The sequence below is a fragment of the Miscanthus floridulus genome, chromosome 18 (assembly GCF_019320115.1).
Source record: "Miscanthus floridulus cultivar M001 chromosome 18, ASM1932011v1, whole genome shotgun sequence".
In the NCBI taxonomy this organism is placed as follows: Eukaryota; Viridiplantae; Streptophyta; class Magnoliopsida; order Poales; family Poaceae; genus Miscanthus; species Miscanthus floridulus.
Genome location: NC_089597.1, coordinates 27,741,012 through 27,767,774, shown reverse-complemented (window position 1 = coordinate 27,767,774; position 26,763 = coordinate 27,741,012). Strand labels below are relative to the sequence as shown.

General features: G+C 46.0%; 1 protein-coding gene across 1 annotated transcript; it reads right to left on the bottom strand.

The window, feature by feature from the left end:
- Positions 1-5,637: 5,637 nt before the first annotated feature.
- LOC136520340 (26S proteasome regulatory subunit 6A homolog) lies at positions 5,638-11,337 on the bottom strand. The gene is made up of 9 exons (XM_066513807.1): positions 11,106-11,337; positions 10,859-10,975; positions 9,031-9,138; positions 8,064-8,255; positions 7,696-7,887; positions 6,714-6,832; positions 6,296-6,503; positions 6,038-6,178; positions 5,638-5,857 (listed from the first exon to the last, which is right to left on the bottom strand). The coding sequence occupies exons 1-9, from the start codon at positions 11,241-11,243 to the stop codon at positions 5,780-5,782; spliced, it is 1,293 nt and encodes a 430-aa protein (XP_066369904.1). The 5' UTR covers positions 11,244-11,337; the 3' UTR covers positions 5,638-5,779.
- Between the last annotated feature and the right edge of the window lie 15,426 nt (positions 11,338-26,763).

Here is a 26,763-nt window from a genome sequence, read left to right as displayed (position 1 = left end):
ATTAAAACCCATGGTTTGCTCGATACTAGAGTCGAACAATTAATAAAAACTAGGACAAATAGATTCACCACATGGCCTATAAATACATGGCCTTGTGATTTCCATTCTCCCCACACCAACAACCACATTTAGAGTTCATAATACCATCTATTGGGTGTAGTACTTATGGATCCCAATTATGGAGAGTGGAATGCCTCTGAGATCAAAATGGTGAAAGATCTCATCACTAGCCACAGTGCCAAGAGTACATATGCCAATGACATAAACAAGCAATTTGACATTGTAGATGTGCTCCAAGCAAGGTTTCCCACAAAGGAGAAGCATAAGGTAACCAACTTGTATGCTGACCTCATGGTGGAGAAGATGCATATGATGTTGAGCGGCAACCAGCATGCAACGGCTGGTAGCAAGCTTATTAATGACAAGTTTGGGATTGAAAGGTCCTTGTTTGGTTTTGGTAATTGAGTGATAACCTTAGGTGGACTAATATGTGGTTTAGTGAGATACACAGGTGATTAGTCCACAAGTACATGTGTGTGAGCAACATATGCCATGATGATGAAGATGGCTTGGAGTTGTTGCAATGCTCACACATGTGATAAAGGAGCTCATTGCACATGAGACATGACATTGAGTCATGTGATCAAGGTGGAGAAGATCAAGACATAACTTGGCTCGACGGACCGGTTGCGAGTGTGAAGGGCAAGTTGAGTGACGACTTGGTGCCGATGGACCGAAGCAGCGATGAAGAGCAAGTGAAGTCAAGATCGATGAACCAATATGATCATGTGATGATATGGAGTGGATCATATCATTGTTGATCATGTTGGTGCATGTGTTGCATCAACATCGGAGGAGTTGGAATGGAATGCGCAAGGCAAAGGTATCACCTAGGGCATTTTATTTCACCGGTCAAAGGTTGTGTAGAGAAGTGCATGACCGGGTTTAGGATAGATGGTCATACTATCAAGAGGGGCAAACTTATTTGCATATCGGTCATCTAGTGCTACTCGAGTGATTTAACTTTGCATCGTTGCTAGGATCAATTGGTGTGGCAAGTTGAGTGGCTAACTCCTTAAAAATGATTATGAAAATGCTAACACACATACACATGGTGGTGTTGGCACATTTGCAAAGGAGAAGTTAGAGTTAAAGTGGATCAACTTGGTGAAGAAACAGAGGTGAAAAGTGGTCACTGGAGGTGATCGGACGCATGCCTCGGGAGGACCAGCGCATCCGGTCAATTTTAGCCACGGCGCGCTGGCTGGCCGAAGGCAAGGAGTTGGGACCAGACGCTGGCCCTAGTTTCACCGGCGTGTCCGGCCACCTTTTGAAGGGTGGCGGGTTGGCACGAACAAATGCACAGGGGCTGAGCCTGGTCGTTGCTGACGTACGCTGAAGCAGGCAGGCGCGAGAGGCCAGAGAGGATCGGATGCACCTATGCGTTCGGTCACATGCGAGCGGACACGCCCGATCATGTTTTGGACGTTCTAGGAACTCTCTGTTGTTAACTGGACACTGAGGCATGGTGAGTCCAGTCAAGCTTAGCAGCGCGTCCGATCAGTGGTTGAGAGCGCGCCCGTGAGGTAGCCGTTGGCGGCAACGGCTATTTCAAACAGCTAGTGCCACGTGGAGGCGGTACAACGCCCGAACGCAGGGACCGGCATGTCTGGTCACTTGGACCTGCGCGTCCGGTCACCCTGTGTTGTGCCCAATAAAGGGGTACAATGACTCTTTTGTGTGGGGGCTTGTAAATAGCCCCTTAGTCGGCCTTTGGCCGTGAGCTGAGCATACTAGAGCCTTAGTGGCTTGCGTGGTGGTGCTTGGGAGCCCTCTAACTCACTCTTGATTGATAGTGTTCATCTGATCGAGTGAGTGAGTGATTCTAGTTCTATTGCATCATGAGGTTGCATCATGTGGCACTAGGTGGTCGTCTTGCAAGCCGGTGGTGCTTGTTACTCTTGGAGGTTGCCACCTCCTAGACGGCTTGGTGGTGGTCTCCGTTGAATCACGCAAAGAAGATTGTGTGGTGCTCCGAAGAAGTGATTGTGAGGGGGATTGTGCTCACCCCGCTGGAGCCGCAAAGAGCAACTCTAGTAGAGCGAGACGCGAAGGGCGACAAGTGGTCCGTCCGGGTCAAGTGCTAGAGCTTGTGGTAAGCACTCCATGTGGGAGAGTGTGACTTGCGGGTCACCACTAGCAAGAGGACCGATGGCAACCTTGGAGCTTGTCTCAATAAGGACTAGCGTGTTGGCAAGCACATGAACCTCGGGATAAAAATCACCGTGTCATCCTTGTCTTCTCGTTGGTTTGTATCCTCGTTACACAAGCTTGTATTTACTTTATTTACATTGTGCTTGTGTAGTTGCTCTTGTAATTAGTTAGCTTGTGTAGCTTACTAGTTACCTTCTTGCTTGTGTAGCATAGAAGTAGCTCCCTTGCGTGACTAATTCGGTTTGAGTAACATTGTTAGTCATATTGCTTAGTTTGTGTAGCTAAGTAATTTGCGCTCTATATTTCGGCTTGTGTAGCCTTGTTATTGAGCATTGCTAGTGAGCTTAGGTGGCTTTGTTCTTTTGCTTACTAGCATGTGTAGGAGCTCCCCCGTTGCTTGAAGTACTAGTGGCATAGGTTTGTGTGACCTTGCTTCTAGAATTGGTTAGGTGGGCTCTAGCTAGCCCGGCACCTTTGTTGCCTAATTAAGGTGCTTGTGAACTTAGATAGAGAGGTGTAGTCTTGGCTCGACCGATAGTTTTAATTCCGCATTTATTTTGGTAAGCCGGTGCGATTAATTTTAGAAAGGACTATTTAACCCCCCTCTAGTCCGTCATCTCGACCCTACAGGGATGCCAGTGGAGCATCCAACCATGGACATCTTGGGTGGAGATTTGGTGGAGAGGAAGGCCAAGAGGAAGGTAGGGGAGGATCCACATAGCCAACCAGATCCTCAGAAGGAGAGGCAGCGTCGGAGGTTTTGGACCACGGACAAACACAGGTTAATGATTTCTTTATCTCACATACTCATGAGTTTTGATCCATTTATTTCTTTCTTCTTGTTTTGGGAATGCTTGTCACATATTTCATGCAAATTACTATTACATATATTAGAATGATGTACAGGGCATTGATTATGATGAGGGATTTGAGAATTCGTCACTGATAATGAGTGTGTATATTATGCAATTTTTCATTCTGAACCCTGTCTCAATGTAGGAATTTCCTCTATGGCTTGCGTGCGTTTGGTCGAAGCGACTGGAAGAACATCTCCAAGCACTTCGTTACCACAAGGACACCAGTGCAAATCTCTAGCCACACCCAAAAGTATTTCCGCAGGATGGAGAACACTACCAGGAGGCAGCGCAGTAGCATCAACGGCGTTGGCCTCTGCGATGATGAGCCCAGGGTGCAAACTAATCCTTCAAGCCTAGAGGGGTTCACCTTCACCAGTGGAACCTACAACTCAAACCACTATGGCTCCAGCAGCCAATTTGTCGCCATGAGTAACCTGGGCAAGCAGATGTGGTTTCCATCCTTATGTAATTATGTTGTACTGGCCAGGCAAGCAGCAGCAGTAACCAAGCCACTGCCTTAAATAGAGGTGGGGCTGGTGGTTCTTGTGTGGCTCCAAAGGTGGAGGGGGGTGGGAGCAAGACAAAACTGACTAGTGATCAAGAGGGAGGTTTTCTTGTTTAGTCCATCATATACATGCGGATTAAGTGCTATGTTCTATATAGGGATGGAACAATTTCATCGGTGAAACTTTTGTGTTACTATTATATGTATGTGGTCGTGTTATAGTCTGATGCTTCTGCTTGTGTTCTTTGCTTCGTACATCGTCTATGTCTCTATGAGGATTAAAAATAAAGATATGTTTCGATATTTAAGGGCTCATTTGGATCAATCATTTTCGATGGGGATTGGAGGGAATTAAAGACGAAATGGACGTATTGTAAAGCAGGTTAGTGTACTTCATCATCGAACAAGAAGAAAATGTTAATAAAATGTAGTAGGCAAACGACATATATTCATGTGTTAAACCTTGATTAAGAACTATATATATACACGCATGCATGCAGTCAGCGTAATAATTGCATAACCGAGCATGGTAAGGAGATTTTCAATTGCCACATATTGACTAATGTCGTCTATAACTCTATATACGATGAGCCAATTAATAAGCTTAGAAAAAAGTATGCCAATCTACCGTACGGGCCACCTTCGACCCCAACAAATTTAAAATGTGACCACGGCAGCGACAGCCCAGCCCACAAGTTGCACAGGCCAGCAAGCGGGCAAGGCACAAGCCCAGTACGTGGACGTGGTGTCTTGGACTACAGTAAGGTTTGTCCATTCCGTTCGTACACCCCCTGTTGGTTCATATGAGATCTAAGAGTTTTCTTTTGATTATATGAGATCTAAGAGTTTTCTTTTGATTTTTTTCATATTTTTTTCATATGGTTAGCATGTACCTTTACATATGAAACCTGCACTCAAAAGCTGGCCGGCGAGCGTGGCCACGTCGCCAGCCGTTCCCGGCCGTCGGATCGGGCGCGTGAATGGCCCAGAGCGTGCGAGGCGTGGTTTTTTTTTGCAAAAAAACCTCGAACTTTAGTCGAATCAACCCGCAGTCGAGGCCTCCTCTCAGGGTTTTTTTTTGCAAAAAAGCCCTCGAACTTTACCGAAATCAACCCGCAATCCAGGCCTTTTGAGTGGGCCGGCCTGCCTCCCGCTCGGGCCTGTTTCCCGCTGAACCTGGGCCTTACTGGGCCGAATTCGGCCCGACGACGTTTTTCTATTTTCCTGCAAATTTGTTATTTATCTAAAACGATTGAAATTTTGTAAATAACATAATAAAACAAATAAAAATTTAAAAAATGTCAAACCAAGTTTGTTGAACTCTACACAACTAGCACTGCACTGTAAACACATAACATCACATGTTTTAGTGTAATTTTTTGCTATTAATGTGGATCTAGATTTCTCAAGAGTTTTCTAAAAAAAATTAATACAATTAGTTCTTAATTGAAAAAAAGAGACTCCAACTATTATCCTCTGCAATGGCAACGATCAACATCAACTCCACTGATCTGTAAAATTATATTATACTACTGCTATTTATTCTCCACAGAAGCTAAGTAATACTAATTGCAATATAATTATTAGTTTTATGATGCAAGCACCACACAGGACCGTGCGGCAAGGCCGCGCTGCTTTCTAGTATATTCTGAATGCAAAAGATTGCAGTAGTATTTCTACTTCTCATTGGCCTAGAGCCTAATTGGTTAGCTTCCAAAATTTACCAAACCAAAGATTTAATAAATTATAATTTTAACTATTATTTGGTTGATTACCAAAACTTGTCAACCTTTCACATTTAGCTTGTCAAATCCATAACAACTTTTTTACCTAACTTTGACTTGCCAAATCTTTGACATTGCAAATTTTGATCGCAATCCAATCAGGCCCTCACTACAGTAAGTCGTCGGGACACTCAAGAAGATATGGAAGTGTATCAAACACCAACTCCCTAGGTATGGTGTTATCGAATGATATGTTGCACCACACCTAGAATGCGCCAATACAGCAAATCATTCGATTCATAAACTCACGCTCACAACACAGATGGTAAGCAAACAGTTTTCTGGGGAGCCTGAGGCTGAATAAAAATCTGTGATAATGTTAAAAACTTGCATCTCAAAGCAAACGTAAAAACGTAGTTTCGATCATCCATACAGTAGTGTTACAAACAACTTGTGGTCCATATATTTTTGCATATAGCTTAAGCATAGTAGTTCAAGCTTGACTTTTTCTTCGCCTGGACCTGTATGATTCCTTCATTGAAGTCCTCGTGAGTTACCTGTGCAAGCAAACATCAGGTTAGGAAATCACAATCATCACAAAAACATAAATAAATAAATAAGTCAATAATCAACCTACAGATGTCATCCTCCATCTATCGATGCAAGGGATTGTGGTGCTACCACATTCGCAAAGCAAATATAATGGAATTGTGCATATGGAGGAGCGGAAGGCTCACCTCTGTAGCATCGCGCCGTAGAGCGAGCATACCAGCTTCTACACAAACTGCCTTTAGCTGTGCTCCGTTGAAGTCATCTGTTGAGCGAGCCAATTCTTCAAAGTTGACATCGGGATTTACATTCATTTTTCTTGAATGAATCTACAGAGCACCATGCAGAACACATTAGTTGTGGTAAATGGCTGGCCTACTGAGTAAAGCAAAAACACCATTCACTGTCAAACTTCAGCAAATTGAACATAAGTTGTGGAGACCAACTTGCAAGATTCTAGCTCTTGCTTCTTCAGATGGGTGAGGGAACTCAATCTTTCGGTCCAACCGTCCAGATCGCATCAGAGCAGGGTCAAGGATGTCAGCACGGTTCGTTGCAGCTATGACCTTTATTCTCTCATCGCTGCTGAATCCATCCAGTTGATTCAGTAATTCCAACATAGTTCGCTGAACTTCTCTATCACCGCTAACTTCACTGTACCAAGAGAACAAAATTATGGAGCATACATCAGATATGCTTCTTCGCAATAAGAATGATTTGTTTACACTAAATTGAAACACAAAAAACGTCCTACTTTATGTGATCCTGTACAGGCGATTAACATTTTCATCTCATAAAGAGTATCTCATCAGCCAAAATAAGAATAAAACCGTGCAAGAGCTGAAAATGTCATAAAAGACATACCTATCAAAACGCTTGGTACCAATAGCATCTATCTCATCAATAAATATAATACAAGGAGCCTTCTCTTTGGCAAGCTGGAATGCATCCCGGACAAGCTTTGCTCCATCGCCAATAAACATCTGAACCACCAAGAACATCATTACTACTGTACTCGAAAGTATAAACTATGCTCAAGATAACATCAGAGTAAAACAGATTTTGGATGGCAGAGCAATATCTCCAATGTGTCTTGAATGAAAATGGACCAGATGGTCAGTGTTAGTCATGCAATCAGAACAATATTTTAGTTAAACCGCTAAACCATTCAACTTTTATTTCCAAATCCAATTATTCAATATACAGACAACAAATGATATACAAAATCCTGACAATTTATAAGTGTGTCACATAACTGACTGAACTTCAACAGAGAAACTTTGGACTGACAAACTCCATAATAACAGAAAGATGAAATCCATAGATCCATTTCCTCAACTGTAAAAATATGGTATGAACAAAAAAATTACTATGAACAAAAAATTTACTAAGACATTCAGGAACACACTAGCCCTAGACGTAACGAAAAACTATGTTCAGAAGGTAGAAAGCACCAAGACATTCCAAACTTGCTTCTGAGAACCTTGGCATAAGGAAATATTGCTTTAAGACCAATGCTACGGTACAGGTGACAACTGACACAAAACAAAATAACAGCACTTTCTGAAATGAAAACTGAAAAGAAGAAACAGAAAAATTATTCATGTACATAAAAAAAGGATATTAACCAGGATGAAAAAATGAAGCTATGGCAGAAAGGCAACAATAACTCGAGGAAGGAACAAAGAGCAACAGAAGTTGCAGTATAAATATGGTAACATGAAATGGAGCAGCAATGTACCACAGGATTCAAATCAGAAAAAAAATATCTTATCATTGAAAAGACACGCAGCGATATAACAAACACAAAAAAAGGAAAACAAAGCTTCTCAGGTAAACTGATTACCTGCACAAGTTGTGGACCAGCTAATTTCAGAAACGTTGCATTCGTCTGTGCAGCACATGCACGAGCCATGAGTGTCTTGCCAGTTCCTGGCGGTCCATACAAAAGAACTCCTTTTGGAGGACGGATGCCCAACTTCTGGAACCGGTCTTTATGTGTCATGGGCAGTACAATTGCCTCCACAAGCTCTTGAATCTAAATTCAATCAAATAAGATTCAAAGGATACAAGTAACAGATAAGCAACTGGACACTATTCATCTCTTATATGGAAGACTGATGGAACTTGCTCAGCTATTCCCTAAAAAGCAAAATTGACTCCATTTGACAAATAGGGAACTAACAAAGTTTCAGCATTCACTCGGTACAATACCTGCTTTTCAAGACCTCCAATATCATTATAATCTTCGGTGGGCTTTTCATCCACCTCCATTGCCTTCACTCGAGAATCATACTCTGATGGCAATGTATCTAATATAAGGTAGCTATCTTTATTTACTCCAACCAGATCACCCGGCTTTAGCTTGTCAGGGTCCACTAGCCCAACAACAGGAAGGAATATAGTCTGCAATCATCAAGGCCATAAACGAAGATTTTGCAGCAGTGAGTTTGATTCCCTAAACTAAAGACCATACATAAAAGGTAGTTCATAAAATGTTTCATTGCTTTAAATTTTAAGTATCGAACATGATTCGACAAGAGATGTGGAAGAATGAGAATTAAGACTCCCACACCTGCAAGGCCAGGAAGGTGAACACAGAAGAAAAGATATTGAATTACTGATTTGGAGCACAATGTGACAGCAGGACAAGCATATTACAGAACTGTTAAAAAAATTAGCCAATTATGACTGCTTCAACATATTTCTGCTTTGCAGTTATATACAATTAATTACTCGCTTTGCAGTTATATACGATTCGTTACTAGAATAATCCGTACATCAGAACCATTACAACATAAAGTTGTTACTAGGGTCAGACATGGCAATCCATCTATACCTAATAAGTTATGATTTTTAAAGAAAAATTGACTATCTGGATCAAAAGTAGTACAAACATAACCCAAATGTCTTATATGACTAATTGTCTTGGGTAGCCAATACATACCTTTGAGGCCTTGACTACCTTTTCTTCAGATGTGTTAGCAAAAACAAAATGTTGGAAGTACTTATGATATAGAATCTAATCCCATTATATTTTCAAGTGATAAATCTTCATACTGTGTGCATATTAGTGGTCAAATATTTAGAAGGTGGACTGCACACAGCATATGGACATACACAGAAAAAAAAAAGAACAGCAAAAGAAATGACCCTGATGATCAGAGAATAGATTGCTCACTTGTCTTGTGGAGGTCTTCAGTACAACACATTTTCCTTTCCTTTGTGAGTCTAAATCAATGTTAGCACCATCCTCCTCAGCTTCCTCCTCAGGGTTCATTTCCAAGATCTAAAACAGTTGAGAAAAAGGACAAACCATATGAGTAACCCATAAACAAAAGAAACAATGTACATACACCCTGCCTAACAAGTACCGAATGATAAGGAAATAAAATTTTAGTTATCATCATCTCCAAAGGATGAGGAGTGCAGCACAATGTTTTTGAGGCGTCGCCTAGGCGACAAGGCGTGGTCGAGGGCCTGGGCGCCGGGGTCGCCACGACCTCAGCGTGTATGGCGTCCGCCTCATAGGATTAGGCGTCGCCTAGGCGCGAATGGCGTCGGGCGGACGCCTACAACCGCGCCGCGGACGCCAGATGCCGGTCGTAGGGGAAGGGCGCCAAAAGGAGCGCGGCCCGGGAAATCGACCGCGCGTGTGCCCAGGTAGCCTCTTCGCGTGGGAAATCGACCACGTGAGCCATTCATCGCGAGTGCGGGCGAGGGGAGAGGAAGAGAGAAGGCGGCGGACGGACCTCGACCTCCGCTGGGCTGCTACTCTGCTCGTGTCCGCCGGCCGGCCGCCCCTGCCGCGGAGCCGGCCTGCATCTCCGCTTGGCCGTCCGCCCCTGCCGTGTTGCCGCTCCAGCATCATCGCTGCTGCGGGCGAGGGGAGAGGAAGAGAGAAGGCAGCAGACGGACCTCGACCTCCGCTGGGCTGCTACTCTGCTCGTCTCCACCGGCCGGCCGCCCCTGCCGCGGAGCCGGCCTGCATCTCCGCTTGGCCGTCCGCTCTGCCTCCTCGTGCTCTGCTCTGCATCTGCCGTCCACTCTGCTTGGCCGTCCGCTCTGCCACCTCGTGCTCTGCTCTGCCGTCCGCTCTGCATCTCCGCTTGGCCCAGGTAGTGTGAATATTGTATACTCTCTGCTCTGAATATTGTATCTCCGCTTGGCCCACTCTCTGCTTGGCCCAGGTAGAATGCATCTCCGCTTGGCCCACTCTCTGCTCTGCTCTGAATATTGTATGCTATATGGGAGAAGAGCTTTTGGAAAGGAAAGAAAGGAACATGGGCTCAAGAATTGGCAACAAACGAGATATGTATGTGCTGCATTAGTATATAAAATTCTAGCTTACAACGCCTTACAATGTGTGTATGGCGTCGCCTAGGCGTCCGCCACAAACGCCTAGGCGTTGTGAAGGGGGTCGGGCGCCGCGCCTCGCCGCGGCGCCTCAAAAACATTGGTGCAGCACAGTAATCTACTAGAATACATGTCACAGTTCATTTAAGACGTGAGATACTTGAATGCTCCATAGATCACATATCTATAAAACCATGAAGACTTCAAAATTTATTATTGTACAGGGATTAATAGACCTTGGAAATTTTGAAAGCTTAGGTAGATGAAACAAACCAGTTATCAAGTTCCAAGTTTCTGAATGTCTAGATTCCTAACCAGATCACGGTTACTCAAATTAAAGAATCGATCACTGCTATACTGCTACTACCCTAACTAATTTGAAGTGGCTGAGCAAGAGGCATGTGTGTTCTGTTCCGAATTAAGTGCAGTGCAGCCTTGGTGCATATAAAGATCTAATCTAACATGAATTATATGGGGACAAACACAATATAATAGCACAAGCAGTTCTATAAGTATGCTATCACACCAAATCATGTGATAATACACCAAATCATTTTCACTCATTCACTTCCCTGGCCTCAAATTAATCCAAGATAACAACCGCTTGCAGGGTATTTACAGAAGGGAATTTACAGAATGGAAGGAAACTGAACCTCAACGATGTTGCCGACGAGGTAGGGCAGCTGCTTGTTGAGCTTAATTTTCTCCTGGTTTTCCTTAATCTTCTCCTTGAACGACTCCAACTCCAGGTTCGTCCGCTGCAACTCGTCCTGGGTGCCGCCGGAGAAAAACCAAACAAACCCCACGGATCAGACGCAAAACCCTAACGCCGAACGAACAAGGATTACGAAGCCGCGGGGACAGACCGCGGGGATCTGATCTAGGACTGGGCTCGCTCACCTTGAGGACGCGGATCTCGTTGTCGAGGAGGCGGGAGGCCCGGATGATGTCCTCCGTGGACATGGAGGTGAGCTGGTCGTCCTCCGCGTCGTCCACGACCATCGCCGCCGCCGGGGCCGGGGCGCCGGGTGACGACATCGCCGGCGGAGTAGGGTTTCGGAGTTGGACCTGTCGACGAGAAGACGGGAGTAGCGAGAACGAGCGAGCTTGGTTTCTTCGCAAGCCAAAGTGTGGCTGTCTACTCCTCCGTATATAACAAGTTTTTTTTTACAACAAGCACTTTTATTTAGTAGGTTCGCTGGTTGGTTTCTGGGTTGATAAATCTGGCTGGTGCTGATTGTTATGAGAGAAAAACGTTGTACCATGATTGATAAGCCCCGACTAAAACAAGAACAGGCTGATTATTAGCAGCAGGTAGGTGCAATAAGGGAATACAGGTCCCATGGTACACGTCCTGTTTATTTGGGCTGGTTTGGTTTAGGGGGTGTTTGGTTGGCCCTTCTAAATTTTAGTAGCTGTCCAATTGGATGTTTAGACACATGTATGGAGTATTAAATATAGACTAATTACGAAACTAATTATATAGTTTATGACTAATTTACGAGACGAATCTTTTGAGCCTAATTAGTCCATGACAATGTTGCTACAGTAAACATGTGCTAATGACAGATTAATTAGGCTTACAAAATTCGTCTCGTGGAGTACTGACGGATTTTGTAATTTGTTTTTTTTATTAGTATTCGAACACTCCATGCAACATCCTCCCGACACACCTCCTAAATTTTAGTAGCCGGATCCGAACACCCCCTTATAAGCCATGGCTAAAAGTATTGTTGGCTGGTTTGGTGTGAGGGAAAAATACTGCTCGTTGACTGATAAGCCAAATACGACCCAGCGAACATGCTGCCAATCTGCAGCGCCATAAGCAGTGGGCAGCTGCCTTCATGATTTGCATTGGTACAAGAAAATTTTGCTTGATTACATTGAGGCTGCGAGTACACAAAAGCTTGACTAGCTAACAGATGTGCTGTAGTGTTGAGGCTCCTCTCAATCTTGAAGACTTTGCTGTTGGAGCCAGCCACCGCATTGAGGAAACGCTGGGTGAAAGGCTTGATGTCCCAGCGGGGAGGCGAGCATAATTCCGAGCCATTGAAGAAGTGGACGAGAAGCTGGCTGTCAGTGAGAAAGGAGACATTTCTTATGTGGAGCAAGGAGGTGATCCAAGCGGCGAGCGCTATGGCAGCAGCTTCTGCCATAAGGACAGAGGTTACTTGATTGATCTGTGCTTTGATGTAGTATTTGACCAGGTGGCTCGGGTCCAGGATGAAAATTCCCAGACCTGCTTTGCGAGCAGTGAAATTTTTGGTGTCTGGGGTTGTAGAAGCATCAGAGTAGCATCTAGCCCCCGGAAGCAAAGCAGGGAGGCTGCATATGTTCTGGTAGCTGGGTTGTCGAAGTAAGAGCCGTCGACAGGGAAGAGTCTGCTAATTATCTCCATTCGCTTGTGAACCTGCACAAGAAAGCGTGGCACCTTGCAATGCCTGAGAGCTTTGCGCTTTGTCCTTGTCAGCTTTTGAACTATCTGTTTTTGTACAGACAGTTATGATATTTATGTCCGCTTCCACCGCGTGATGCTCCTGCAAAACAGACCATTTTTTCCTTTGGAAGCGAGTGTCATTTCTCGCTTTCCAGATATACCAGAGAGTGAGCATAATTCTCTGGAAATCTGCATCGGAAGTGTTGTTGCTGATGACAGTGGCGAGTGTCTCTTGTACTCCATCCTGCTCAATAGGAAGCAAAGATGTGCGCACGGGGGTTTTGGAAGAAAACCAAACCGCCCTTGCAAAGTTGCAATGAAAGAACAAATGTGAATCATTTTCAATTAGGTTGCAGGTGGCACAGTTTTTGCTTATCTTCGTGGACAAATTCCCAGCACGCGCTCCAGTAGCAATTGCTCTTCTAATTAGTCTCCACACAAAAGTTTTAATATTTGGAGGGAGAAGCTTGTGAGCCCAAGTTCTTTTGAGGATCTGCATCGCTTGATTATCTATGCTTCGCGACCCTTGAATAGGGCGATGTATCTGCATTTGAGAGTTGAGAAGCCTAAAAGCTTCTTTGGCTGTGCAAACGCCTTTGGCGGAGGGTTTCCACTTGATCACATCTAAGCTGTCCGAAGGGACAGTGAGCGTGTTGCAAATGGCGGTGGTAGCATGCTGATCAAAGATTTGAGCAACGAAGTCGGTGTTCCAGAGGTGAGTGTTGGGGGACCAAAGAACAGAAATTTTCTGTGGCATAGCAGGAACTGATATAGGTATATTTATGTGGCTGTGGATTTCTTTCCAGATGGAGCACCAGGGGGTTGACCAAATGCTGGAATCACCTTTCTGAATCTGAACAATGCAATTTTCAATCAAAGTATCTTTTATTTGAAGAACTGAAGACCAAAAAGCTGATTTTGTAGTGTTGTTTCTAGCACGCTAGAAGCTGGTATTATGATAATATTTTTTTTCTCGAACACGCAGGAGAACTGCGCATCAATATATTAAGAAGAAAAAGGAGGGGAAAAGAGCCCAAAAAAAAAAAAAATATTACAAAAACACAGAAACAAAAAACTGTTACAGAGAAAAGGGTCTGCAACCCACCCTAAGAATCCAAACTACGTTGTGTCTCTAGAGAACTATAAGGCAGGACAAAAAAACCACCGGACCCAAAAAGAGCTAGGAGGTAGGAGCCAGGGCAAGGAGATAAGAAACTCCTCGAGCCCCTGCTGTTGACCACTGCTGAGCTTCTTCCTTAAAGGCTGAGAGGACCCTAGCTAGGCTAGGAGTTCCACCATCAAAAACACAATGATTTCGATGCTTCCAAATTAACCAAGCTCCCAAAATAATAATGGAATTGAACCCCTTCTTCACTTGACCAGAAAGCCTGCTGCAAGCACCCTCCCACCAGTCCACAAAAATCAAATCAACCATTTGTGGAGCCACATCTTGCAGTCCAAAAGATTGCATAATGTTGTACCATGTTTGCCGGGCGAAGACACAAGAGATCAGAAGATGGTCTATTGTTTCACCAGCCTGGTCACAGAGTGGACACTGCGTTGGGTGATCAAGACCTCGACGTGCTAGTCTGTCAGCTGTCCAACATCTATTGTGAGCTACTGTCCACATGAAGAACTTGCACTTCCCTGGGGCCCAGGTTTTCCAGATCAACTCCCAAGGACTGAAATGAGTAGCTCCAATGAACAAGGCCTCATAAGCTGATTTATTAGAATACATACCGGAAGCTGAAAGTTTCCAGATATGTGTATCTTCCACCTCAGAATGCAGTACCACATTTGACAAAAGCCCCCAAAGGTGAAGGTATTCAATCAGAACAGGCACACTTAAAGCACCTCTTATATCAGAAACCCATTTTCCCCCCGTGATAGCATCGTAAACTGATCTTTTCCTTGCTCTGGTTGCTATAGCGCTAAATAAATGTGGCATGGCCTGTTCTAAGCTCTGACAAAGCAACCATCTATCTGTCCAAAAACGAGTATTTTTTCCATTGCCTACTACTGTGTCAACAGCCATAGCAAAGAATGCTTGGACTTGAGAATGAGCTTGGATGGGGAAAAAAAACCCAGGCTTTGTCAGGTTCTGTTTTCTGCAGCCATAACCATCGGAGTTTTAAAGCCCATCCCAAGTTTTGAAGATTAGAAATACCAAGACCTCCCAGATTAAGAGATCTAGTGACCTTTGGCCAGGCTAGCAAACAGTGCCCCCCCTGACATCTCTTCTTCCTTTCCATAGGAAACCCCTTCTTATCTTATCAATTGCCTTCAAAGCCCATGAGGGTAGATCAAGTGCCATGAGCCATGATGATGTAGATCAACATTGAGGTGAGAACAAACTGAACCAAGACCACTCTTCCAGCTTTCGTAAGCAAATCAGCTTTCCAGCTTGGTAGTCGATCTGCAATTTTCTCGATGATGGGCTGAACCTGTTCTTTGGATAGCTTATGAGGAGAAAGGGGGACCCCTAGGTATTTACAAGGGAAGTCGGAAAGCTGACAAGGTAGGGTTTCCTGCAGGACTGCTCTGTCATCCACATTACACCTTATAGGGAGAACACTACTTTTCTGAAGGTTTGTTGTAAGGCCGGATGCGTTTCCAAAAAGTTGCAAGATATCCAAGGTTATTTCAATGTCACTGGTTGTTGGACTCAAGAAGAACACCACATCATCTGCATACAAGGAAATCCTATGCTCCAATGCCCTTCTGGCAAGTGGCTGCAACAAATTCTCATCTGCAGCTTTCTTCACCAAGTAGTATAGCACATCCATGACCAAAATGAAAAGCATCGGTGACAATGGATCCCCTTGCCTTAGACCACGCTGGTGTTGTATCCTTTCCCCTAGAGAACCATTCAATAGCACTTGAGTGGATGAAGTGGCAAGCAAGCCGCTGATAATATCACACCAAACTGATCCAAAACCCAAACGTCTCATAACTTCTAATAGAAAAGGCCATGACACCGAATCAAACGCCTTATTGATATCCAATTTTAAGAGGATACGAGCTTGTTTCTGTTGGTGCAAGAATTTTGTAGTATGGTGAACCAACATGAAGTTGTCTAGAATGAAACGACCCTTGATGAATGCACTTTGATTAGTGGAGACCAACTGATTCAGAGAAGCAGCAAGCCTGTTAGCTAGGATTTTTGTTATGAGCTTGGCAAAAGAGTGCACCAAGCTGATAGGTCTGTACTCCTTGATGCTTATAGCGTCCTCTTTCTTTGGCAGCAGGGTGATGAAGGCTGAATTGAGTAACTCAAAATTAGCAAACTTTCTGCTCCAAACAGCTGAAATAGCAGCCATTATATCCAATTTGATGATCGGCCAGCAAACCTTATAGAACTTTCCTGTGAAGCCGTCTGGGCCAGGGGCCTTGTCTGACGGTAGGGAATTGATTGTTTTTCAGACCTCCTCAACAGAAAAAGGAGCTTCCAATTCACTAAGATCAAGGTTTGGCATGTCTAGTTCTGTCAAGTTAACTGTCACTTCCCTGTCAATGCTCCTTCCCAAAAGGTTGCTGTAGAAAGCAAAAATATTATGCTCTTTGTCTTCGTGCTTGGTGAGAACTACCCCATCATCACTTATAAGTTTACTAATAAAGTTTTTCCTCTTTCGGTGGCGAGCATGTGCATGAAACAAAGCTGTATTGGCATCGCCCTCACTGAGCCAACTGATGCGAGATCTACTTCTTGCAATGGTGCGCTGTAGGGAGGAGAGAGCTAAACAGTGAGGCTTGAGTTTGTTTTTTAACCAAAGCTCTAGCCTGGAGAGGGCTCGATTATCTTGCGCTATTTCTAGCTGATGGAGAACCTCCCTAGCAAGAGCTAACTGTGAGTTAACATGCCCAACTTTTTTTTGACTCCAACTTTGCAAACTTCTCACTGTTGCTCTGAATTTTCTTGCCAGGGTGTCAAAAGGACAATGAGAGACTGGTTCAGAAGCCCAAGCAGTTGCCACACCCTCCTGAAATCCCTCCATCTTGGTCCAAAAAGCCTCAAAATGGAATCTAGCCTTCCCTGGCTGAACATCATTCAGCCCAAGAAGAAGGGGGCAGTGATCTGAGCCGTCAGTTGCACAACTCTGCAAGAGACAGTTTGGAAACAACAGTTCCCATTCTGTTGAGCAAAGAACTCTATCAAGTCTGACGAGTGTAGGCACGTCCTGGTGGTTTGACCATGTAAATTTACGACCAAGCATAGGCAACTCTTTTAATTCTAAGTCGTTGATCAGACGACGAAATCTTCCCATCATTGCTCTGTTAACAAGACTGTTGTTCTTATCTTCAGTTCTTGCTATTAAATTGAAATCACCAAGTACTAACCACGGCCCGATACAGGCAGCTCTCACATCTCGAAGTTCTTGCATAAACAGAAGTTTGTTGTCATCACCTTGAGGGCCATACACACAAGTAAGCCACCAGGTTTGTGAGCTGGCCGGAGAGAACTGAAGTGAGATGCTAAAACTATCAACTCGGGTGGCACTGGCAGGGCCTAGCCCGTGACGCCATGCAACCAGAATTCCCCCACTTGCACCAATGGAAGGCAGCTCCACCCAGTAGGGAAAATCAGAACCGAGCAAAGAAAGAATACAACCACGAGAAATTTTAGACATTTTCGTTTCCTGTAAGCATATAATCTCGACCTTACAAGAAGCAATCAGGGTTCTTACAGTATCCTGGCGTGCTTTAGAATTTAATCCACGCACATTCCAACAAAGTATCTTGGATGGATTCATTTATCATAATAAAGAAACGACCTTGGGCGAAGGAACATCAGCATTCAGCCGCGAGGTCCTGTTCCTCATCAACAGGAGCAACCCAACCGAAGAGCGCTGCCAGAGCCTGAACATGGATATCAGGGAGCGATGCCGAACCGGTGAAAAGCATGCAATACTCTTCCAGGCTTTGTTGATCAATGCCGGCCGATTCCCCAATAAGGTCCAGAGCCCGCATCACTGTCTTCTTTGTTCTTGATGGGGCCCCACCTCCATTAGAGTCTGGCTGCATTCCGGCAATGCGACGGCTGCGCCTCGGAGGAGCACGCTGAACACAAGCACGGGAACGCAGCCTGTTGGCTCTTGGAGTAGGGAGGATTTTCATCGTCTTCTTTGTCATCTTCGCCAGGAAGCGTCTTCGCTGGCTCGTGAGTTGGTTCGAGTTGGGTGTGCCGGGGAGAGTTGGCACTGCTACTGAGTCTCCGGCCACTTGACACCCAGGTCCAAATGCATCAGCCGCTGGAGACAAATGGATATCCTCACCGACGGGAGACAGGCGTGCGGCCACAGGCGGAGTTTCAGCCAAGACTGCAACACAACCAAGACCCGGAGTGGGGGTCTGGTGTGGAGTCCCGACCTGAACTGCGACGCCCGCAGGCCCGGCCAAGGCTTCTACGCTTGCCAAGAGATCTGGAAGTGGAGCCGCGACCATGCCATCACTATCAACCAAACGACGGCGCCTTCTGAAGTAAGTCTTCACCGGGGTAGCCACCCCTCTGTCCATCCCGATGTGCTGAATTGCGGCATTCACAGGACCGGTGATGGCCAACTCCTGTGTGGGGCTCATCGTCACCATAGCCGGACTGTGGTTTGAGATTTCATCTAGAGGTGGGGGAACAGAGAAGCTCGCACCGCAGTTGTCTCCAGTCGATTGGCCCACCATCGATACAGCAAGTGGGCCTGCTTGTGAAGGGCTAACAGGCCGTTTCCCAGGCAATTGGGCCGTAAAGTCACCCTCCTTGCTCACGAAGACATCACTGTGGGAGCAGTCCAGCCGAACCGGCGAAACAAGACCCACCTCCGACAGCCAGAACGGAAAATCCGGCTCCCGTGGGAACAGATCTTCAAATGTTGGTCCAGGATTAATAACCTGAGCCGCCATGTCTTCAATATCCCTAGGCGTGGACGAGGCAGGCGAACGACCTGACGACGGTTGCGGCGCCTCGGGTTCTGAGGAGAGCAGCCCATCAATGAGTTCCTCGCGAACCGTCCCGCGATCGACTGCTACCGGACCAGCGCCCAGTCGCTGATGCACAGAACCCCGTGGAGCATCACTTCGGGCGCCAAAACCAAGGGCGGCGGAAGTCGGCGCGTCAGCCGCTGGCTGCCGGCGTCGACGCCTCCCCTGATCGGAGTCCAGATGCGGCGGGGGCGAGGGAGGACGATCAACATCCGCACCAACCGTAGGCGACACAGAAGCATCAATCTTGATTTCATACCTCAAAGCACGCTTCACAGGGGGGGATTCCTCAACTTGCACCGGAGGCTCAACAATGTCCAAGTCCATGACCGCAGGGATACTCTCCGGCTGGGAACACCAAGCCTTGAGACGGAAGGACGAATAATCCCTGCGATCGATCGTAGCAGGATGGAGCTCGCGCACCCAGCACCACTCGTCCAACAAGTGTTCTGCTGTCTCCAACTCCCAAGCGTGCGCCGGTATGCCGCTCAACTCAATGTCGACGAGTGAGGGCAAAACCACCGCAGTAGCACTCTTGAACCGAGACCAACGGCGGAAGTAGAGGGTGAACGGAGGCAAATGTAGAGGCCGTCCCTCATTGTAGACCCGAACGGCCGCAGCTTCGTCGGGGAGGATCAGCAGGCAGTCTTGATGGCTCAGACTGTGAAACTCCAGCGACTCAATCGGGAGTTCATGGCGGCGGGCTAACTCATCAACCAGAACGTCAACCGAAAGGGTCGCGGTGTCTCCAACAATCGAAACCGAGAGCGCCTTGCAAAGTTCATCTTCAGCCCTGGCCATCTTAGCTGAACGATCGATGATACGACGGGGCCGGGGAGGAACATAGTCGGAGCCGGCCGGAGCACGAATGCTGGCAGCAGGCTCGTCGTTCCCCTCATCTTCTTGGCCAGGTGGCCCGCCTGGGCCAGCAGCATCCGAACGCCGCCTCTTCCTGACACGGCGACGTCGCCTTGCCCGCGAGCCTTGCTCAACCGCCGCCCCAGAGGTCTCCTCTCCGGGCGCGGCTGCCGAGACCACCATCTTCTCAGAGCTCGACCCTCCCAGCGTGGCCTTTGGGCGCCACACAAGCAGGGCTCGAGGAGCAGCCGCGTTCAGGGCCCGGCGGCGGCCAACGCAGTCGGACGCACGGTGGCCTATCTCCCGGCACTTGAAGCAGCGAGGTCCCTTCCGGCAAAAGGCGGCGCGGTGGGAAGGAGAAAAACAATTGTAGCACCTGCCTCTAAGGTCCACCGGCACCGGCCGATGAGGATCGCGTAGCTCCTGCAGGCGCCGCTTGCGAGCACGGCGGCCTTCATACCGCTGCCATCCGTCCGCGTCAGGGCCCTCTCCGACGGACGCCTGACGGGGCCGCGAGCGGAGAACGACTCTCGGAGGCGGGCGAGTCTCCGCCACTGCCGGCTGTGGCGAGACCGAAGACGAGGCGCCGCCAGAAAGAAGCACTTCTTTGAACGAAGGAACAGGAGAGGAGCCGCCTGCGGACGAAGACGGACTGGCGTCGCGCCACCTCTCTCCCTTGGAGCGACCTACCTGGGGAAACAGGGAAGAGGAGGGATCCCTCGCCTGGGAGGAGGATCGTGGAGGCTCAGTTGAGAGGGTGGCCGCCGGGCCCAGGACAGGCTCCGGCGTGGGGCTGGTGGACGAGAGGGCGCTGGGGAGGGGAGGGGTGGGAGAGGCCATCTTATGATAATATTTAGATCTTAGAATTGCAGAAAGAAAAGGATTCTTACCAGTGGCAATATTCCAGGCTGCATGCAGAATCAGACTGCGGTTGACAGTCAACAGATCTCTGACACCTAATCCTCCTTGCTTTTTGGGCCTGCAAATGTCAGTCCAAGCTCTGAAATGAAAGGGAGAGGTGGAGTTGTCTTCTTGGACCCCAGCCCACCATAAATTCCGTATGATAGTAGTAATCTTGGAGATGAAGGTTTTAGAAAAAAGAATGGTGGACATAAAGTAGATAGGAATGGAGGCAAGCACAGAGTTGATGTAAGCAAGACGCCCAGCATGATTAAGCTTGTTGGCCTTGACGGTGGTCAGCTACTCAGCTTCACTCTAAATTTGTTAAGAATGAACTCATAGGCTTTAGCTCTGTCATTGTGATTGAAAATGAGTGGGTGATCAAGGTAAATAGTTTTCGGGGCAAGATCAGGAACAGCAAAATAGTCTTGACTGCCAACTTGCTTTGGTTATCAACGCACTTGCTGAACATGATAGAAGATTTGGATAAATTTGGAGCTTGCCCCGAAGCACTGCAGAAGGATTGGAGGATGGAATTTATATTGGTAGCTTCCTTATGAGTAGCTTGACCACAAATAATCAAATCATCAGCAAAGAGAAGGGAATGAATGCGAGGACAATTAGGACCAAGAGTGATACCTTGAATGTTATGATTGCTGGAGTGATGCTGCAAGCAAATAGATAGTTCATTGACAACAATAATAAACAGATAGGGAGAAAGTGGACAGCCTTGTCTTACCCCACGCTGAGGATGAAAAGAAGGGGTTTGTTCACCATTGATAATTACCGAAAGATTAGTAGTAGAGATGCATTTGTAAATTAAGTCAATGAAGTGATCGTGAAAACCTTGTCTTTTAAGTGCTTTGACAATAAAGTGCCATTCAATTCTATCAAAAGCCTTGGCTAAGTCAAGTTTGAGAAAGAAAGCTTTCTGATCCCAAGTTTTAAGATTGAAGCTATGAATGATTTCCTGAGCAATGATAATATTTGAAGCAATGTGTCTACCTTTAACAAAAGCAGCTTGAGAAGGATGAATGATATGAGGAAGGTGATTTTTAATTCTGTTAGCTAAAGATTTTGCTATGATCTTGTAAGCCACATTACAGAGACTAATAGGCCTATAATCCTTGGGAGTGATTGGAGCATTAAGCTTAGGTATAAGAGCAATGTGAGTGCTATTAATTCCAGGAGGCAGAGAACCAGATTGGTAAAAAGAGGAAACAAGATTGAGAACGTCCATACCTATCCAATCCCATGAAGATTTGTAAAAAGCAGCATTCAGACCATCTGGTCCAGGGGCAGCATTTCTTCTCATGTTCTTCACTATGCCATATATTTCCTGCATATCTGGAATAGAGTTTGTGAAAGGATCTTCCATTGCTTCATGGCTGTTTTCAGATTCATGTACCCAGTTCTGTGCTTCAGTTCTTGCACCACTAGAGTTCTGAGATGTAAAAATGTTGATAAAGTAATTATTAGCAGTGTGAGCAAGCTGTTCCTGAGTCGTAGAAAAAGAACCATCAGGGTTCTGGAAGTGAGTTATGGTGTTTCTCCTAGCTCTCTTGATGATGGATTGATGGAAGAAACTGGTATTTCTATCCCCAAAGACAGACCAGTTCTTTTTGTAGCGCTGTCTATGGTAGGCCTCATCTTTGGCAAGAATGGTATGATGCTGAAACACAAGATCTTCCTGGAGGCCAATATTTTGTTGGTGGATGGGGCGCATTTGCATTTGAAGGATTTTCTCTGCAATGGCTTGGAGCTGATCAGAGATCTTGGGTTTGCTTTTGCGCCATTTTTGGAGATCTTTGGCAAGATAGGAAATTTTCATATGGAAAGGTCGGCGGGTGGACTTGTGCCAACTTTGCTTTGCAGTATTTTCATAATCATCCTCAAGGAGCCACCAGTTCTCAAATTTGAAAGGCTTGTAACGCTTGCGAGGCTTGGCAGTAAGAAGTGCCAGGACGGGTGTATGATCACTCTTCATCATTGGTAAATTGTAAACCATAGTGTTAGGAAAATTTAAGCACCATTCCGTGTTAGCAAGAAACCTATCAAGATGTTCATAAGTAGGTGTCGTACTAAATTTTTTATTTGTCCAAGTATATGTAGGCCCATTGTAACCAAGATAAAAAAAACAGTGTCCTTAACTAGACAACAAAAATCAGAAATGAGCCGATCATTAGCAGGTCTAGGGCCAAGTTTTTCGCTTACATGCATAATATTATTAAGGTCACCCATACAGATAAAAGGCCGGTTCGGATATTTTACAACAAAATTTCGAATTTGCCTCCAAATGCTAGCGGTCTGGAGGTGATGGGGATCACCGTACACACACTATACCGAACTTCTTCTTGAGATGCTTATATACACACCAAGCAAAGAAGAAGTGATGACTAGACTCGAGGACATCTAACTGAACATCATGCTTGGAGCCACAGACCATAGTGCGTGGTGCTTATGTTTGTGCTGTGTGTGTGCACTCTGTTCTTTCTCCCTTTTTCTACCTCTGATCATAGTGCGTGGTCAGCAACGCCGGTGAGTGGTCGGCTCACCCGTTGCGAAGATCCAGGGGCTAACAATGCTTATGTACACACAAAGCAAAGAAGTGATGACTAGACTCTAGGACATCTAACTGAACATCATGCTTGGAGAGGAGCCACAGACCACCTGACTGACCTTGAGCAGGTACAATGTGCGCATCGTCAACATTAAATCGATTAAGTAAATCAGTTCTAGTTAAACGGGAATTCCTTGTTTCGGACACAAAAATGACCTGCGCATTAGTCGACATGATTAACCAGGCGAGACGAAGCATCCTAGGGCCGCCAAGGTTCCCGCCCGACCCCTGGCAGTTCGACGCTAGGAGACTCATGGCGCCCGTGGCGCCTCAAGGGCTGGCGCCAGAGCCCCTGAAGCTTGTTGAGGAGGATTATTATCAGCGTAAGCAACAACATGCTGCTCGACAGTACACAGAGTGTGTTCAGTAATCGTCTGCTGGCCGAGCATTCGGCCGGTTCGCTTGGTCGTATTTGGCTTATAAGCTTTGCTTATCAGCCAACGAACAATATTTTTCTCTCACACCAAACCAGCTAAGAGGCATGTGCAATCGTTGAGGCCCTGCTTAGCGGCAGCACGCACTAAAGCCTGATTGACCGCATTCTCGTGGTAGACCGTGCCGCCTGTAGTGTGAAACCTGGCATTCTTGCGCTCGTACAGGCCAAGCCAAGCAGCAGCGCTCGCGGGTGCAGCATGCTGGAGGGTGGGCTGTTGAGCGTGTTCAGCACTCTCCTGTTGCAGAAGCAGAGGTGTAGTCTGCTGGGCTAAAACGTGGTGGACCACTCCTATTTGGTGGGCCGTGTCTTCAGTGTGAAGGCTGGCATCTCCACGCGCACTCATGTCGTACTCCGCTTGCGCGTTCCCATGAGGCCAGTTTCCCATTTGGGGCCTGTTTAGTTCCCTAGAAATCCAAACTTTGGCACTATGCAAAAAAAAAGATTCCTCGTCACATCAAATTTGTAGTATATGCATGGAGTACTAAATATAGACGAAATCAAAAACTAATTGCACAGTTTGGTTGTACTTTGCGAGACGAATCTTTTGAGTCTAATTAGTCACTGTTTGGACAATAATTCACAAATACAAACGAAACGCTACAGTGCAGCTACAGTGTAGCATCGCTGTACAAATGCAGAATCGGCAGTGAACTAAACAAGGCGTTGATTTGCGTTCCTATTTGACTGACAGAACTTGATGCCATAGACTACGGATGTGAGCAGAGGTGATTGAGTGGATGGTGGTTGAGGAGTTAATTTGGGCGCTGGTCTGGAACACAGGACCTTCAAAGGTTTGGGTGGGCCTTAGCTTTCTCCTATCATCCTGCATGCACGCATGCAAGGCAGCCCTTTGACCAAGCGTTTGGAGTGGAGGCCCCGCATAACAGTGAAGTGGTGAGTCAGTTTCATGGCTGCAAGGAAAAGAATCAGGAATGGAGGGGTAGGCAGCGAATCTGAGCGCTGGCGGCAGCGACAAGGAAGAGGAATCGCGCCCGCCGGAGCACACCCCCGGCGGCGGTAGCAGCGGGTTCAACTTCGACCCAACGGAGGACGAGCTGGTGTTGTACTTCCTCCGTCTGCAACTGCGCGGGTTCCCGCCGTGCGCAGCGGGCGCCATGCTGGAGGCGGTCCCGTGAGGTGCGTCGCTGTGGGAGCTACTGGCACGATACGGCCTGCGGGAACGGGGCCACTTTTCCGTGGCACACAGGCGGGGGCGGGGGCGACCCGCCGTGCGCTGCGCCTTGGCTGTCGTCGGCGCCTGGATGCGTAGCGGCACCAGGCTCAGGCATTCCGGGCATGTTTGGTTTGAGGCCTGGAGGACTTGTCTGGTAAAAAGTGTTGCCTGAGGACTTGTCTGGTAAAAAGTGTTGCCTGAGAGTTGCTTGGAAAGTTGATGATTTTTGTCTGGCCAGGCAAGTCTGAAGAAGGTCTGTTTGATTGAAAGCCTGTGCCTGGATAGACTAATAAAGATATAATACAATCTTTAAAACATACATTAATGTTATAATGTATAAACAATAAATAAATAAATAAATAAAAATGATCCACATATTTTCTCAATTAATAATATATTTCAAATTATAAATAAATTTAATAGATTTGCTAGCTATTAAAAAACATCACAAGAAAAAACACATGAGAAAGGAAGATAATTGACACTGCTCATACTGCTAATTTAGCGTGAACATGATCAATGAAAGGGATAAAGAATATAGAAAATATAAAATATACAAAACAAAAACTAGCGGTCCCGTTTGCTGGTCTGAAACTTGGTTGAAAAACACTGTTCCGGCTGAATTGTTGTGAGAGAAAAACATTGTTCCGGCTGAAAAAAGAAGTCAAACAAGTCATTTTTAAGACAAGCGAACGAGGCCATGGTTCCCTTTTACCTTGATCACTGTTTCCATGCCAGGCAACCGCGTCAGTACCCAGGCAATCGAATTCGGTCACCTGGCTCACGTTGCCCTTGCCTGGTCCAGTCATCATTTGAGGGCTCCAACCAAACACCTCACAGGCAGACTTCAGGCAGCTGCAAATCCAGGCAAAAGTAGTCAGGGTATGATCCAAACCAGCCCTCTGTGACGGACCTCGGCATCGTGGTGCGGTGGATCATAACCTGTGCGTGCGGGAGAATCCAGAAGAGACCGTGCGTCTGTGGTTGGAGTGTGGGAAGAAAAGGAACCCTATAATCACGGATTTGAGAGCTATTTGCATTGTGGAAAACACCGGCGACGAAGATGCAAATTTCACTAATTTTTCCGTAAAGCATGAAAGCAGTGATAAATGAATCAGTGCTGGTAGACATTCTAATTTTGTCGACAGACCTGCGGTTGATGTTGATTTTAGCCCTAGCTAAGATGCAATCCTCATCGGCGTTTCGCTGAAAAAATAAGCAAAAACACTGTTCCGATTGATTTGTTGTGGGAGAAAAACACCGTTTCAGTTGAAAAAATAAGCCGAAAAAGACGAATTATAAGATAAGCGAACAGAGCCATAAATTTGAGTTAGGTCGGGGGGTGGATCAGGGGGTTCTTGTTCGGTAGCCAGGGGTCCAATCCCCACGCTGATTTTTTCAGCCCAGGGAATGAGTGGATCCCTGCCTGTCACTTCAATCCCTGTTGGGGATAATTCCTCTCTTGCCTTTAATCCCCTATGCTGTTCGGTTAGACAGGGATTATAACCATTCTGTGCACTTGTGCCCAGAGCCCACATACATGATACAGTGTATTGTTCATCCAAATGACAAATGTATATACATACACGATTTCAGCTCAATATAAATATGCTTAATTTGTACAACACCGAACTTGCATGTATACTAATAAATGCATCAAGACTAACTAGTAATAATAATAACAGCTTTCGGCATTGCCTGACAGGAAGTTGCTTAACAAGACTACACTTGTAAGATGTGAACTTCTGAAATGATAGGAAATGAAAGCATCCACAAGCCATGGCACCTGCTCCTAACAAGTAACAGATCACGAGTGCACCATGGAGATATGTTTCTGCACCACAAGCCATGCCACTCCTGCAACCATGGTGAAAGTAGAAAATCAGAACTGAATATTCTGATAAGTTAACTCAAGGTTTTTGGGGCTACATGTATAGCTCATGCACAAGGTAAAAGGAAAATTATTGGACATGGGAATACTTAACTAGATGAAGCACCAAGATAAACATCTAACCATGATCCACAACATATTAGATTGGAACAATAAAATATACTGTTTGTTGACAAACAATTGGGTGGACCATCCATTTCAATCCTTTAGCCTCAAAACAACTCATATAACTGTTATCCAGTAAGATTTGATGCAATCTCAAGGTCAAATTC